This window comes from Engystomops pustulosus, chromosome 1 (genome assembly GCF_040894005.1).
Source record: "Engystomops pustulosus chromosome 1, aEngPut4.maternal, whole genome shotgun sequence".
In the NCBI taxonomy this organism is placed as follows: domain Eukaryota; kingdom Metazoa; phylum Chordata; class Amphibia; order Anura; family Leptodactylidae; genus Engystomops; species Engystomops pustulosus.
This window is the reverse complement of record NC_092411.1, coordinates 202,579,928-202,594,622: the sequence shown is the minus strand read 5'-3', so window position 1 is coordinate 202,594,622 and position 14,695 is coordinate 202,579,928. Positions and strand designations below refer to the sequence as shown.

At 38.9% G+C, this 14,695-nt stretch overlaps 1 protein-coding gene across 1 annotated transcript in view; it reads left to right on the top strand.

Annotated features, from left to right (window-relative positions):
* MTTP (microsomal triglyceride transfer protein) overlaps positions 1-14,695 on the top strand; it is a 71,699-nt gene that overhangs the window by 38,113 nt on the left and 18,891 nt on the right. Inside the window, exons 4-8 of the mRNA XM_072118255.1 lie at positions 3,029-3,136; positions 3,678-3,794; positions 4,370-4,509; positions 7,264-7,414; positions 7,930-8,087. Coding sequence (XP_071974356.1) covers positions 3,029-3,136; positions 3,678-3,794; positions 4,370-4,509; positions 7,264-7,414; positions 7,930-8,087 — 674 coding nt within the window. The remainder of the gene's footprint in view (positions 1-3,028; positions 3,137-3,677; positions 3,795-4,369; positions 4,510-7,263; positions 7,415-7,929; positions 8,088-14,695) is intronic.

The following is a 14,695-nucleotide window of genomic DNA, read 5'->3' as shown; positions in this document are numbered from 1 at the left end:
ACAGAGAATGGATCTGTTCTTCCATCCAAGTTTTATTCCTTCAGTGGATGAAGCCTAAATCACTTGATCTTGAGGGTCCCAAGTATTGCTTCTGACCCACATGATCTCCTACGCCCCCACCTTCTGTATGAATAGTGCACCGTACACACAGCACCTCAACTAGCCAGTGCTTCCATATATGGTTACTGAGGTGCAGATTCAGGCCGTCTGGTATCCTCTCTCATGGGTCCATATTGAAGGTGGTCCAGAGTCACCATTATCTTGAGGTTTTTGTTGTTATGTGAATATGGAAAGGGCTTTATCTAAAAGAAAAATGTGTGTCTGTGCCGTTTCAGGAATGGTATAGGTGTGAAGCATGAGACTGTCTAATGCGCACCTGAACGAGCCCTTGGCACTTGAGATTTATACTGGACTACAGTCCATAATGCACACCTGTAGGGAGTGTACAGAGTGTGCAATGAGCATAAGGCTATAATGTTTTCTTCCTAAGTTATAACCGAGAATGTTGTAGAACGATATAAAATTGCCAGTGTAAAATCTTCTTTTCATATCTACACATAAAGGTTTAATTTTGAGCACACACTTGTACTTTGCTATGTTTAAACTTTTACTGTTTATTCTGTTAGAAGGAGTTTTCCCATTTTATTATTGATGTCTGTTTTGTGTTGTAATATATAATTGGAGATCATACCATTTCATATTCTTACAATCTAGCTGGAATGCTGGATACAAAGTCCTTAAGTGTAAAGCAACACATAGCAGTAGATAAAAGTAGTTCAAAGACTACTAAACTGATGACATGCCATTACCTATATTATCTTATAATACTTGGCAGTTTCCTTTTAAAGGGAGTTTACTAGTTTTAAAATCACAAAAGTTGTTGTTTTAAAGTCCCATCTTCATTTTTGATACTGTTAATCTGTTTTTCGACAGGACAACTGTATGTAATGGATAAATCACATGAATTGGGGCTAAGCTTTAGTTAAAAAATTGACATATGATTATTACCATTCATGTCAGTGAAGTGTTCCTCTATATGCTCTGACATCATCCAATCAGAGGAATAAGAGTGAGATGTATATTTATCAAAGTTTGTATAACAGTTTTCTGCTGTACAAGCCGTGAAATAATCTCAATTCCAGAAGACTATTTCTTATGTGTCGGGTCACAGGCTCACCTGTGCCCCTCTCCCTGCCACAGCGCGGCGCCCGCACCACTTACCTGTCCCTATTCCTTTTCCGAACGGTCATGCGCGCAAGTCCCTGACTCCTAGGGAACACCCCAGCTCTCGAAGATTTAATGGGCCAGCTCACCATTGATTTTGTGCTGGCCCTTCCCAGAACCCTATATTACCCAGCCTTTCTCTGCTCTCCGCCGGATCTTTGTGCCTCACAGCCTTAGGCTACATGCACATGATGTATGCCCGTCGTACCGTAGTATACCGTGCATACATCGGCGCTGTGGAGAGGAGCAGGGGATGAGCGCAGCTCACCCCCGCCCCACTCCATAGGACTATACAACACACTGCGCCGTATCACGTAGAAAGATAAGACATGTCCTATCTTTCTACGGGCTACGGAGCGGTACGGTGCCGCACGTGTGCTGCACCGTACCGCTCCCGTACAGGGCCGTGAGCCCATAGAAGTGTATGGGGGACGTATATCGGCCATACATACGTCGACCGTATATACGTCCCCCATACATGTGTGTAAATGCAGCCTTAGAAAAAGCTTGTTGGATGCCTTGTGCTATTGTTATGATTTCCTGTAGTTACCCCGGTTCCGTTATTGACTTTAATCCCGTTCTGCCTGCCTTGACGTATTGGTACATCCCTGACTCTGATCCCTTCCTGCCTCTCCCCGACTATGATTCTGCTCAATGTCTCTGTACCTCGCCTTGGCTGCCACCGGGGACAAAGTCGCACCTGTGGAACTACCTGGTGGTACCACACTGCAGCAAGTCCAACCCGCTTTGCAGCGGGCTCTGGTGAAAACCGGGTACCACTTAGATTCCGGTCCCAGGTGTCGGCTTACGTTATCGTCTGCAGTGGTCCAGGGGGTTCACTACACTGTGAGTCTGACATCCCCTTACACCACCTGCAAGCCAAGAGGGCGTAGATAGGTGTGAATGGAACAATCCCAGGCTGTGGAGTTGGTCGTTATGGGTAAGGAATGCAATAGCCTGAATTGCTTGTCTGCACACCAGCTGCCGATCATATCAGAAGACCAGAGCCTCTAGATATATCTAATGGGGATGGGGTTTACATGAAGTGCTAGTGCACCATGTGCCAAAGACTGACAAATACCCCATAGTTTTTTTTTATGCATTACAAATATTTAACTAATTTTATACATCAGGAGATGGCATTGGTTTTCTCCAGACTCCATCTATCAACAATAAAACATAGCTGTGGAATAACTGGTTTCCTATGAAATTGACTAAACTGCTAGTAGGATAATGAGACTGTTAGCCCACTGGGGGAAGGAACCATATACAGTAAGGAAAGTGTTTATGCTGCACTGTGGAATATGCTGGTGCCATTAATTATAAAATGAAATATGAATAAATGGTAAGGGGTAAATTTAAATTTATTACCAATGCTGATATGCTTTATCAGGCTAATTGCAACATTTTCAGTTAGCCATCCTGATATGTGCCACAAAGCATCTGAAACACCTTGCAGCAAAATTTTCAGGAGCTTTAGACAGATTTTAGATAACTTTTCAACTGGTCCAACAAAGGGGTATGACCTCTGTAAAAGTGGCATAGGTTATATTAGGATAGGGTAAATCTTTAATAATCCCACATGAAGAAATTATGTTGGCCACAATATTTAAAACACAAACAACAACTTATTAGTTACAATATTTGGCTTATAGCAAATGGATCATCACAACTACTTTCCAAACCACTTTTAAAAGGAGGACTGAGTGGTGTAAAACTGACCAATAACCCTTTTCTGAGTGTTTATTTGTTTTGTGTAATTAAGTGAAGTGTCTGGTTACAAAGTGCTTGTTTGTTTCCCTAGGTGAAAACACTGTATCTGTACCAGAATGAACCCACGGTCCTAGTGAATATCAAGAGAGGCTTGGCAAGCTTATTCCAGATCCAGCTCATCCCTGGTACAGTCACTGAGGTAATAGTCTTACAAGATGTGGGCAGTAAACACAAGTGGCAGCTTGTGGCCCAGCAGGAGGCTGGTCAGGCCATAAAAGTCCTTTAATTTTCCTGCTTATGTCATCTCCTGTGCCTGGTGAGGGTTTATAATTCTTAGGAAGCAAAACATGGGATGCGTAGAATCATAATCATGTAGCAGTGGGTAGGGAAGTGTATAATGGAATGTGTAGGGTTATACATGAAGTGAAAAACCTGTTTCTGCATTAATCATTTTCCTATCTGTGACACATCCCAGCAAGTGCCACAGGAATGGCAGTAGGATGCCTAAGTATTTAGCAAACAAGTTTTAATAATTATGTAATCACAAGATATCCATGCATTTTTAAGTGCTCTTATTTCAGATATTAGCGTCCATAACCTCTAAGTTGCTGTAATAGGGCACTCAACGTAGTGTTTTACTTTACCTAAACATTTTATTTCACATAGGTTGTGGCAGATTTCTCATATAACTTATGTTTATTGTTAAAGATGCTGGGATATAATTTAATTGTATATTTTAGGTTGATGTTTCTGGAAATTGTAAAGTTACATACAAGGCAAAACAAAATCAGGTGACCAAAATCAAGGAACTTGACAGCTGCAGAATCTCCAAAACTGGATTTACTAATTCCAACAAGGTACTTTATGACTTCTTATTGTTAAGGTATTGCTATACGGCCTACTGTCTGGGCTCCTGTACCTCAATAAAAAGTAGCACCCCAGTGGAAGAAAACATCCAAAATATTTCTAAAAATCATCATGTGGTCTTTATGATACATACGGTTCTCATTAGTATATTGTTGATAGACATGGCTTCATGCTAAAACCAATAATGGCTCTCTGGCCACTATGTTTGGTTGAAGCTCACCTTACACTTCAGATCAGACATGTTTGCCTGTCGATTTGCTCATACAGTGAAGAAAGAAAGCCAGATGTCCCCAGTGGCACCAAGTCTTGTGTGTATGGCCATCTTTACTTTTTATAGAATCTTTTGTCATGTGTTGAATGTTGACTGCCATAAGAATATTATTCTTTCTTTAGTTTGTTCATTGTCCAAAAGTACATTTTACAAAAAGATACTTTAGTGTAGAAGTCTATCAATTTCAATCTTCATTGTGTTATCTTATTTATATACAGTAGTCTAAGCTTTCTATCTACCTACATCTGACAGTATTATATCTTTCAGTCTTTATGCTAATACATTTCTCAACAGGTTCTGGGAATCTCTAATAAATTAACATCAAGTACAGTTTACCACATGGAAGATGATAACATTAAATATGTGCTGGCAGAAGAAAACCATGTGCTAATACTCAACGTGTATGAAGCTATTTCTGCAAAGGTCACCTGTAGGTAAGTTTTTCTTAAAGTGCTAGATTCAGCAAAAGATGGAAAACAACAGCAACTGACCCACGCTGTTATCTAGTTCTGGAATAATGACTGTATTATATGTCAGTATTCTAAAAAAACAATGTAGCATATTTCAAGGACAAAATCTGCAATTGAGGCTCCTAGTGAAAATTCTGTGGGAGCTGTGTACATGAACATTTATGTATGCATTTAGTGATTTGAATTTTAGTATGATATTAAATAAATGAAAATACATCATACAACAGGTGAGGTATTGACTCTGTCACCAATATACAGTGCAGACTAACCTTCTCATTCAAAGAGTTTTCATGACTATAAAAAAATTTAGATACACACTGAAGGCATCAAAGTAGCCACATTTTGCTTTGATTACTGCTTTGCACACTTTTGCCATTCTCTTGATGAGCTTCAAGAGGTAGTCACCAGAAAAGGTTTTCACATCACAGGTGTGCCCTGTCAGGTTTGATAAGTGGGATTTCTTGCCTTATAAATGGGGTTGGGACCATCAGTTGTGTTGTGCAGAAGTCAGGTTGATAACTTCATAAAACAGAAAGACAGTATGTGGAGTTTCTTTTTATTACAGTGGTCTAGGACAGGAAATTCTCCAACTCTCCCCAATTATGGCATCCAATGATCAGTGTCCAAAACACACAAGTAACTTTGCAAAACGTATTACTTTTACTTCAAGGATTTACCTCAATACATTCTTCATTAGAACATTAATTTGTCCCATAACGCGTGTAGTAACTTAGTAACTGTACATTTCTATCAGGTCAGGTGGATACACAGCTGATAGTCCTCCTGAATAGACTATTAGAATTTGTATTATGTAAAAACGAGTGGCCATCATTACTTTCGGTCAGTCCAAAAAATTGGGAAAACTTTGACGTCCTCAAGTGCAGTTGCCAAAACCATCAAGTGCTGCAAAGAAACTGGCTCATGTGAGGACTGCCCCAGGAAAGGAAGACGAAGAGTCACCTCTACTGCCGAGGAAAAGTTCATTAGCCTCAGAAATGGCATGGTAATCATAGCATCTTACAGTGGCATGCTATTCCATCCAGTTTGTGTTTAGTTGGACCATAATTTATTTTTCAACAGGACAATGAACCCAAACACACCTCCAGGCTGTGTAAGGGCTATTTGACTAAGAAGGGGAGTGATGGGGTGCTACATCAGATGACCTGGCCTCCACAGTTACCAGACTTGAACCCAATCAAGATGGTTTGGGGTGAGCTGGACAACAGAGTGAAGGCAAAAGGGCCAACAAGTGTTAAGCATCTCTGGGAACGCCTTCAAGACTGTTTGAAGAACATTTCAGGTGACTACCTCTTGAAGCTCATCAAGAGAATGCCAAAAGTGTTCAAAGCAGTAATTGAAGCAAAATGTGGCTACATTAAAAAACTAAGAATATAGACCCATTTTCGGTTTCACACTTTTTTGTTAAGTATATAATTCCACATGTGTTATTTCATGGTTTTGATCTACATCTACAATTTTTATAGTCATGAAAATACAGAAATCCATTTGAATGAGAAGGTGTGTCCAAACTTTTGGTCTGTACTGTATATATTTCTATGGGTGCTATTGACATGAAATTATCACTAGGTTTTGCAAAAACCATACAACCCATTAAGCCATAGATTTCCATTAATAAACTTGTCTATAAATCCACTAATGTGTAATAATGAAACACGACATAAGGAAAAGGTATTAAACACACAAAGAAAGAGAGATTCAAAAAGCAATAGAAAGTCATGACACCAGTTCTTAGTAAATCACATTAAATCTAACAGTAATTAAAAAGCAAACCTGCCACTTTGTAAGAAATAATATAAGCTCATTTAAATGATAAACTATAAAAAGTTGTCTCATAACAAAGATTCCACACATGAAACATTTCATGATGGGAGTAAAACTAGTAAACTGTCTCCAGATCTTCGCAACCTTATTGTTCATACTGATGGCATAGGTTTACAGAAGAATTTCTCAACAACTGAAGGTTCAAGTGAGTACTGTAGATATTCTTGATAAAAAATTTGCTGCCATGATGAAACAAGAGTGGACATTTCAATGGGGGTAATTAATTAAGACTAGAGTGAGGGTCACAGAAGCCAGAAAACTGTCTGGGAATGGCAGATTCATCGGCCTTCTCTGCCAGAAAACTGTTCCATTATGAATTTCTCACAGTGATCCTATACACCCAGCCAAGGAAACTAATCAATTGATTTTAAAAAAAGAAAATTAATCTTCTAGGATGCCCAATTCAATCACCTGAATGCAATAGAAGGTTTATGGAAGGAACAAAAGGAGCCCACAAAACCCTCAGTATTTGAAGAGTGCTTGTGTGGAAGAGTGGCCCAAAATCATGTCTGCAATGCATGTGACTAGTTTCCCCTTACAGAAGGTCTTGAAACAAAGTATTAAATGAATTTCAGTAAGCGTTATCAAAACTTTTTCCCTGTTATTTTTTTTACAACACATTAAAAGTTTTTTCCATCTAGACTATTCATGACATTTCCCCAGGATATGTCATAAGTACATGATAGATGTGGATCCCACCTCTGGGACTTGCATCTATTTCAGGAATGGGTTTGCTGACCCCCTTCTTATAGCCTGCTAATGTTATTGACAATATGTTAAAATACATTGTAGTTGTTAACCATCTTAGCTGTGTACAAAAATCTTTTTAATAAATTTCTGTTAGTTATTTAACATTTCATTTCTTCTCTCCCATAGACAAAAACTGGAACTAAAATCCAGTGAAGTTGGACCTAAAGAAGTTGCAGGAAAGCAGCTGTCCAATGTGGTAAAGGCAGTAGATCCTAAATATATAGCCACCCCTTTAGTAGCGGATCAGATAAAGTCTGAGTGTAAAAGCTGCCCACTGGTAAGTACAATTCATCTTTTTATAAACATTTTTTTAACTGTAAAACAAATTGATATTTATATAAATAAATAGTTGCTAACATAATTTCTATTGAGTTACACCTTATAAATGAAGAGATAAGAAATACACAGCGCACCATAAAGATAGGGTTTAGAGTCAATGGGGCACATTTACTTACCTGTCCTGCTGCGTTCCCTCGAAAGTGCATTGTCCGACGATAATGCACTCTGCTGTGATTCACTAACATCGTGCGCCCGATATCCTGCATGTGTCGCTTGCCCGCTCAGCTCCGCCGGAGTTCCCCTTCTTCATCCACAATCCAATCGCGTGATATGTAATCCCCAGTTAAATACCTGTCACAGCGATGAAAATCCGACGAAAGTGTAGCCGCAGACCCTTAGTAAATTATTATGGTAAGTTGTAATATGCCCTTTATATAATGGTTATTGGTAATAATGGACAGAATAAACTATTTATGTAATTAATTTCATAAATGTCCAAATTATATATTTTAGCTGTTACAGCAATGGAAGGCTATACGTAAGGACCTGGAACCTGAAAATCTTTCAAAAGCCAGTGCAGCACGTAGCTTTTTGCAACTGATACAGAGTCTTCGGAGAACTAAAAAATCTGACATTGTTGCCCTTCTAAAGTCAGAAAAAGAGAATGTTCTGTAAGTATTAGTGACATACTTGTACACATTAGGGGGGTGGGGTTTTATCAGTGGTTTCCTGATATTTTTTTATTATTTAATTTTATTAATCGACTTCTAAATTCCACCTGCTTCACATGGAATTTTATTTGTGTGTTTTTTTTTTTCATTTGTACAGAAACAATGACAACTGTTGTCATACAGAAAAAAAAATGTTTAATAAAAACACAAAATAAGAAACATGAATGAGTATTACAGAAATTACAAACGTAGTCCATGACATTGAGATTTCAAATATTCAATATATTTAACAAAATCTGGAAGCATCAATATCAAAAAGTGATCCTCTAATGCAGTTTAATCATATACAATATACCATGCATAAATGCCTATAATAAATTAATACAAATGCCCCCATTACATAAAATTTTTCACATATAACATTAAAAAAGTGCAAATCACCACAGAAACACCACATCTTTGTATCAACACTTCCGTAATGACCTGTACATTAAAACAAAATCATTATTCAACCAGCATGGATGAACGGGGTGAAAAAAAAACTTTAAAAAAAACACCAAAATTAAGATTTTTACCTATCTTGTGCCACTGAAAAATGCATCTTATACTTCAAAAAATAAGAACTTACATGGCAACATTAATGGTAAAACAAATATTTTATAGCTCAAAAAAGTGTGCCCATAAAGTAACAAAAAAACTATTTGGTAGGGCAAACTGGCTAATGCATCACCCTCTTAACAATCTTCCTTAAAGTTGAAAATATGGAAAACCAATGTTCGATTTGTAAGTTGCTTGACATCTAAATAAAATATCTAGACATTATTAAATTATTAAAACATTAAGGAGACATATGGGAAATGTTAATGTTTAAAAGTAGCAATTTTTTTAAAAAAAAATTCACCATTGTTTAATTTTCTGTACAAAAAAAGCAAACTTTACAACTAACATGAAGGATCACTTTGATAAATTATAGTGTTCTACATTATAACCATATAAAGTGACACATGTCAGATTACAAGAAATGGTGTGGAGCCTTAAAGGGAAACTGTCATCAGCAACTGCCCTTACATGATTCAGTAAGTCAAGGTGGAGAACTCTGAACATCTTCCCCTCTGTGATTGACAATGTATCAGACTTCAGGACATCTGTAGTGATGTCTCTGGATTCAGGATCTTCAATTACAGTGAAAGGGACTTTCTGAGATAGAGAGATCTTGATTTTCAGCGGTAAACTCTCCTATACACCAAGTCAAGGTGGAGAACTCTGAACATCTTCCCCTCTGTGATTGACAATGGATCAGACTTCAGGACATCTGTAGTGATGTCTCTGGATTCAGGATCTTCAATTACAGTGAAAGGGACTTTCTGAGATAGAGAGATCTTGATTTTCAGCGGTAAACTCTCCTTATACAACCAATTTCCATCTCACTTCAAAGTCGATTTTCTGCACCACACTGGGTCATGAAAAAAACACGATCTAGAAGGTGTTCAGCTGCTTGGCAACAAACTGATAGTGGTTAATTAGGTTAATTTCTTCTGACAGGTTCCCTTTAAGCTGGCTGCATCCTAAAGAGTTTAACCCCTTAGCACTTTGCGCCGTAGCTGTACTGCGCTGAGTCCTGCGAATAGCACTCAGCGCAGTACAGCTACTGCGCAGAGACACTGCCGGTTCAGCTCTGCACAAGAGCCGAACCGGCATCGGGGGTTGCAGGATGTCAGCGGTAATCTACATCCCCGGCTAACACCCGCGATCAGAGTGGGCTCTGATCGCGGGTGTTTAACCCGTTAAATGCCGCGGTCAACGTGACCGCAGCATTTAACATGCCTTCCGGGGCACGATCAGCACCCCCGCGCCATTTTCGGGGCCGTCAATCACTGCTATGGCATCTCTGGAGTCTGATCGGGACCCCAGAGATGCCTGAAGGGAGTGCCTTTAAGATGGCGTCTGCATTAGTATTGCAGAGTATTATCATGAACAAGCAATGAGATGATTGCTTGTTCATGTCCCATGGTGGATCAAGTAAAAAATGTAAAAAAAAAATGATTTTCAATAAAAAATAAATCACTAAAAATGCCCATAAGCCCCAAAACATATAAAGAGACATAGAACGCCCAAAAAAGTCTAAATTATAGCACAAACCCCACATATATAGTATCACCGCGTCCACAACAATCCGTAGAATAAAACTAAATAACTATTGAACCTGTAAGATGAACGCTGTAAAAAAAACTTTAAAAACCCTCCAAAAATTATGATTTTTACCTATTGAATCCCACTAAGAATGCAATAAAAAGTGATCAACAAAACATATGTACTCCAGAATGATACTGTTCCAAAGTACAACATGTCCCGCAAAAAACAAGCCATCAACTAGCTCTGTAGCCAAAAAACGTAACAATGTTATGCCATATGGAAGACGGCAATGCAAAAATTATGGATTTTTCCCCAAATTACGGTTTTATTTGACAAAAAAATGTCAGAAAATATATTCAGGTCTTGTATCCCCGTAATCGTATCGACCCATAGAATAAAGATAACATGATTATTAGGCTAAACGGTGATGCTTTTCTACTCCTGCCCTCAAAAACGAGTTCCTAAATTTTCAACAATAGGTGATACCAACCCCAAAATGGCAACACTGGAAAAAGCATCTCATCCCACAAAAAAAAAGCGAAAATTTTATAGCCTTGTAAAGGGGCCAATGAGGAAACTAAAATCCTGGCAGCTGCAGGGTTCTCCTTCCATTCTGCGCCTCGCTGTGCGCCCATAAAACAAGTAACGGCTACATGTGGGGGTTTCTGCACTCAGGAGAAATTACAGAACAAATTGTATGGTGGATTTTCTCTTTTTATCTTTTGGAAATGTGTAAATTTTAGGGCTAAATGAACGTCTAACCAACAAAATTTGACCATTCTAAATTTCACCTCTATTTTGATTCAATTATTATGAAGATCTCAAGGGGTTAACAACTTCCTAAAAGCTGTTTCTGATAGCTTGAGGGGTGCAGATTTGAAAATGGGTTGATTATATCGGGGGTTTTAATGCTAAATATGTAAAATTTAATTTCAAACAGTATTTATCCCCAAAATAGTCAATTCTGAAAATATGGAAAATCGCTATTCGACTTGTAAGCTGCGTGACGTCAAAATAAATTATCCAGACATTTCAAAAACTATGAAAATGTAAAGTAGACTTATGGGAAATGTTATTCAGCAACTTATTTAGGTGGTAAATCTATCTGCCTGAAAAAGCGATGATTTAGAATTTCAAAAATGGCAAATTTTTCTAAAAATTCATCTTTTTTTTTTTTTGTAAATAAACGCAAAACTTACCAGCCAATATTTACCACTAAAATTAAGTACAACATGTGGGGAAAAAACAATCCAGAATCGTTTACATAAATAACAGAGTTCAAAAGTTATAACTATATAAAGGGACACAGGTTAGAATACAAAAAATGGGACTGAGCCTTAAGCTACAAAATGGCTGCGTCCTTAACCCCTTCCCGACATTTGACGTAATAGTACTGCATCGCGGGAAGTGCGTTCCCGCAAAATGCAGTACTATTACGTCAAGCTTCTGGCCCCGGCTCCTGAACGGAGCCGGGGCCAGAAGCTGCGGGTGTCGGCTATATGTTATAGCTGACACCCGCCTCTAACACCCGCGATCGGAGATTTCTCCGATCGCGGGTGTTAACCCCTAACACGCCGCGGTCGCGCTGACCGCGGCGTGTCAGAGGCATTTAAAGTTATTTAAATGGCAATCGGACCCCCCCGCGGCGCTTACCGGGGGGGTCCGCTCCTCCGATCGCAGCCCCGGGACTGCCGGTGCCCGGGGCTGCGCGATCCTCGTCTCGGTGCCGGGTCCCTGCCTCCTGGCAGGACCCGGCTGTAAGACACTGGGCATGCGCAGCATGCTCAGTGTCTTACATTACACAGTGCAATACATGTGTATTGCACTGTGTAACCTGTAAAAAAGCTTGAACAAGTGATCAGAAGATCACTTGTTCAAGCTTAGATGTCATTAACTGTAAAAAAAGGAAAAATAAATAAATAAAGGTTTTTTACAGTAAAAATAAATAATAAAAGAAAGTGAAAGTCCCCCCAAACACCACATTTCCCTTTACACAAGTAATAAAGTATAAAAAACACTAAATCACAAAAAAACCCCACTTATTTGGTATCGCCGCGTCCGTAACAATCTGTACAATAAATCCTAATCATAATTGGACCCGCTCGGTGAACGTGGTAAAAAAAAAAAACCAAAAACTTGCCAAAAATTAAAACTTTTTATCAAATTGCTTTACAAAAAATGTTCTAAAAAGTGATCCGAAAAAGTTACAAGCACCAAAATGATACCAATAAAAAGAGCAACTTGTCACGCAAAAAATAAGCTTACAACCAGCTCCGTAAACCAAAAAATACTATAATTATGCCACTATAAAAATGGCAATACTAAAACAAATGCAATTTTTTCTATTCTAGTTTTCCTTCAATAAAATTGGAAAAATGTAAATAAAACTATATAAATGAGGTATCACCGTAATCGTAGTGATCCGTAGAATAAAGATAATATATTATTGTTATGCTACAGTGAACAACCCCCCCAAAAAATGCTAAAAATCCAAAACAAGAATTGATGATTTTATTTTCCTCCACACGTAAAAAGTTAATAAAATTTCTTCAATAAGCTAAAAACCCACTAAAATTAAGGTTTTTTTTACAGTGCATCTCGTCTCGCAAAAAATAAGCCCTTATTTGTCTAAATTGCTTAAAAAATAAATAAAGATTGTATAGCCTATTCCCAACGAGCGTTGTTATAGAACGGTGCGGCGGGTAGTGACTTGCCAACACCGGTCAGGGTAAGACGGCGGCTGTTCACTGATCGGGGTAAGACGGCGGCTGTTCCTGACAGCCATCCATCCTGCCCCATGGACCAGAAGGGTTACGTCCCCCCCACACACCCCCAGTTTATTATCGCTGCTACTGGCTCATCAATTCAGACGAGCCGATAGCAGCGAATTTACTTATGACGTCAGTAACACCGGTCACCATGTCTATAGACACGGTGATCGGGGCAGGGTGGCGGCTGTTCCTGACAGCCACCAATTTTGCCTTGCGGTCCAGAGGGGTTTTGTTGCCCCCCTCTGTCCATGTTAGCCGCTATTTGCTGGTCGATATGGTCCAGCCAAAAGCAGCAATATTCTTCACAATGGGCATCGCTAGGGTGAATAAGAGCAACACTTGGCGATAATTTCCCTACGAAAAACCAAGATATGGTACAAAAGCGCTGGCCATGCACATTGTACAGATTACGCTGTACAACTCTTACAAGCTGTTCCAATGTGCAGGTCCTGCCGTATCATTTCTCTGTTTTCAAGAGGAAGATATTAGGAAACTAATATTGGGACAAGAAGGACGGGGCCCCAGTACCTCTGGTTTAGATGTTCCTGTGTTTTGCCAGGACAGCATTTTCCCGGTGAATTCTGCTGCTTCTAATGGTAGGACTCAATAAAGAGTCTGTTCCAAAAGAGAAGTTAGGATGGACACTACATACTAAGGATGGACACTACATACTAAGGATGGACACTATATACTACTAAGAGACCTGCGACAACTCCAGAGTGACAAAAGTTTAGTTGGTCCCCTGGTATACTCTACCTCCTTATACACTAGACATTCACAATTCACGCCCAACCTATTGTGAATTAATTTCGGTAAAATGAATAATTGTAACAACTGTTATGTCCCGTTGCTCCCTATACCCCTCGATTATTTCATAAGGGGCGCCACATAACGGGCACTGAACTTTCCAGAAATAATTGCAATTTCCATCTTGGACTCCATCGCACATCGTATTTGGAAACCACCTATATGTTCAAAATGCTCATTTCACCACGTGTATTACCCTACACCACATATTACACCTTGCTATATTCCCCAAGGGGTGTACATTCAACAATTAGGGTCACTTTTCGGGTTTTCCTCTGTTTTGGTACCACTACGTCTCTCCAAATGTATCCTGACACATGTGAAGGATTTCTTACAAATTTGGCCTCTAAAAGACAAACACCCCTCTTTTCCTCTACTGTGCGCCCATAAAGCATTTTATATGCACATGTGGGGTACTTCTACACTCGGGAGAAATAGTTTTACACCTTTTTTGGGGTTATTTAATATATTATCCCTTGTGGCTTACAAAAATTAGGGGTAAAGTGACATTTATAGGAAAATTTTCACCTTTTTAATGATTCGGGCCTAATTGGATCATTCACCTGTAGGGGCAAATACATATATTGCACATTGCAAAATTCTCTAAGGGGTGTGCATTCAAAGATTAGGGTCACTTTTCGGATTCTTATCTGTTTTATACCACTAGGGTTCTCCAAATGCATGTCAAACATTTCTGTCAAATTTGGCTTCTAAAAGGCAAACATTCCCCTTTCCTTTTACTGTGCGCCCATACAACATTTTATATACACATGTGGGGTACTTCTACACTCGAGAGAAATAGGTTCACACATTTTGAGGGGTTATTACATTTTTTTATCCCTTGTGGCTATATAAAATTAGGAGTAAAATGACCTTTATAAGAAAATGTTCACCTTT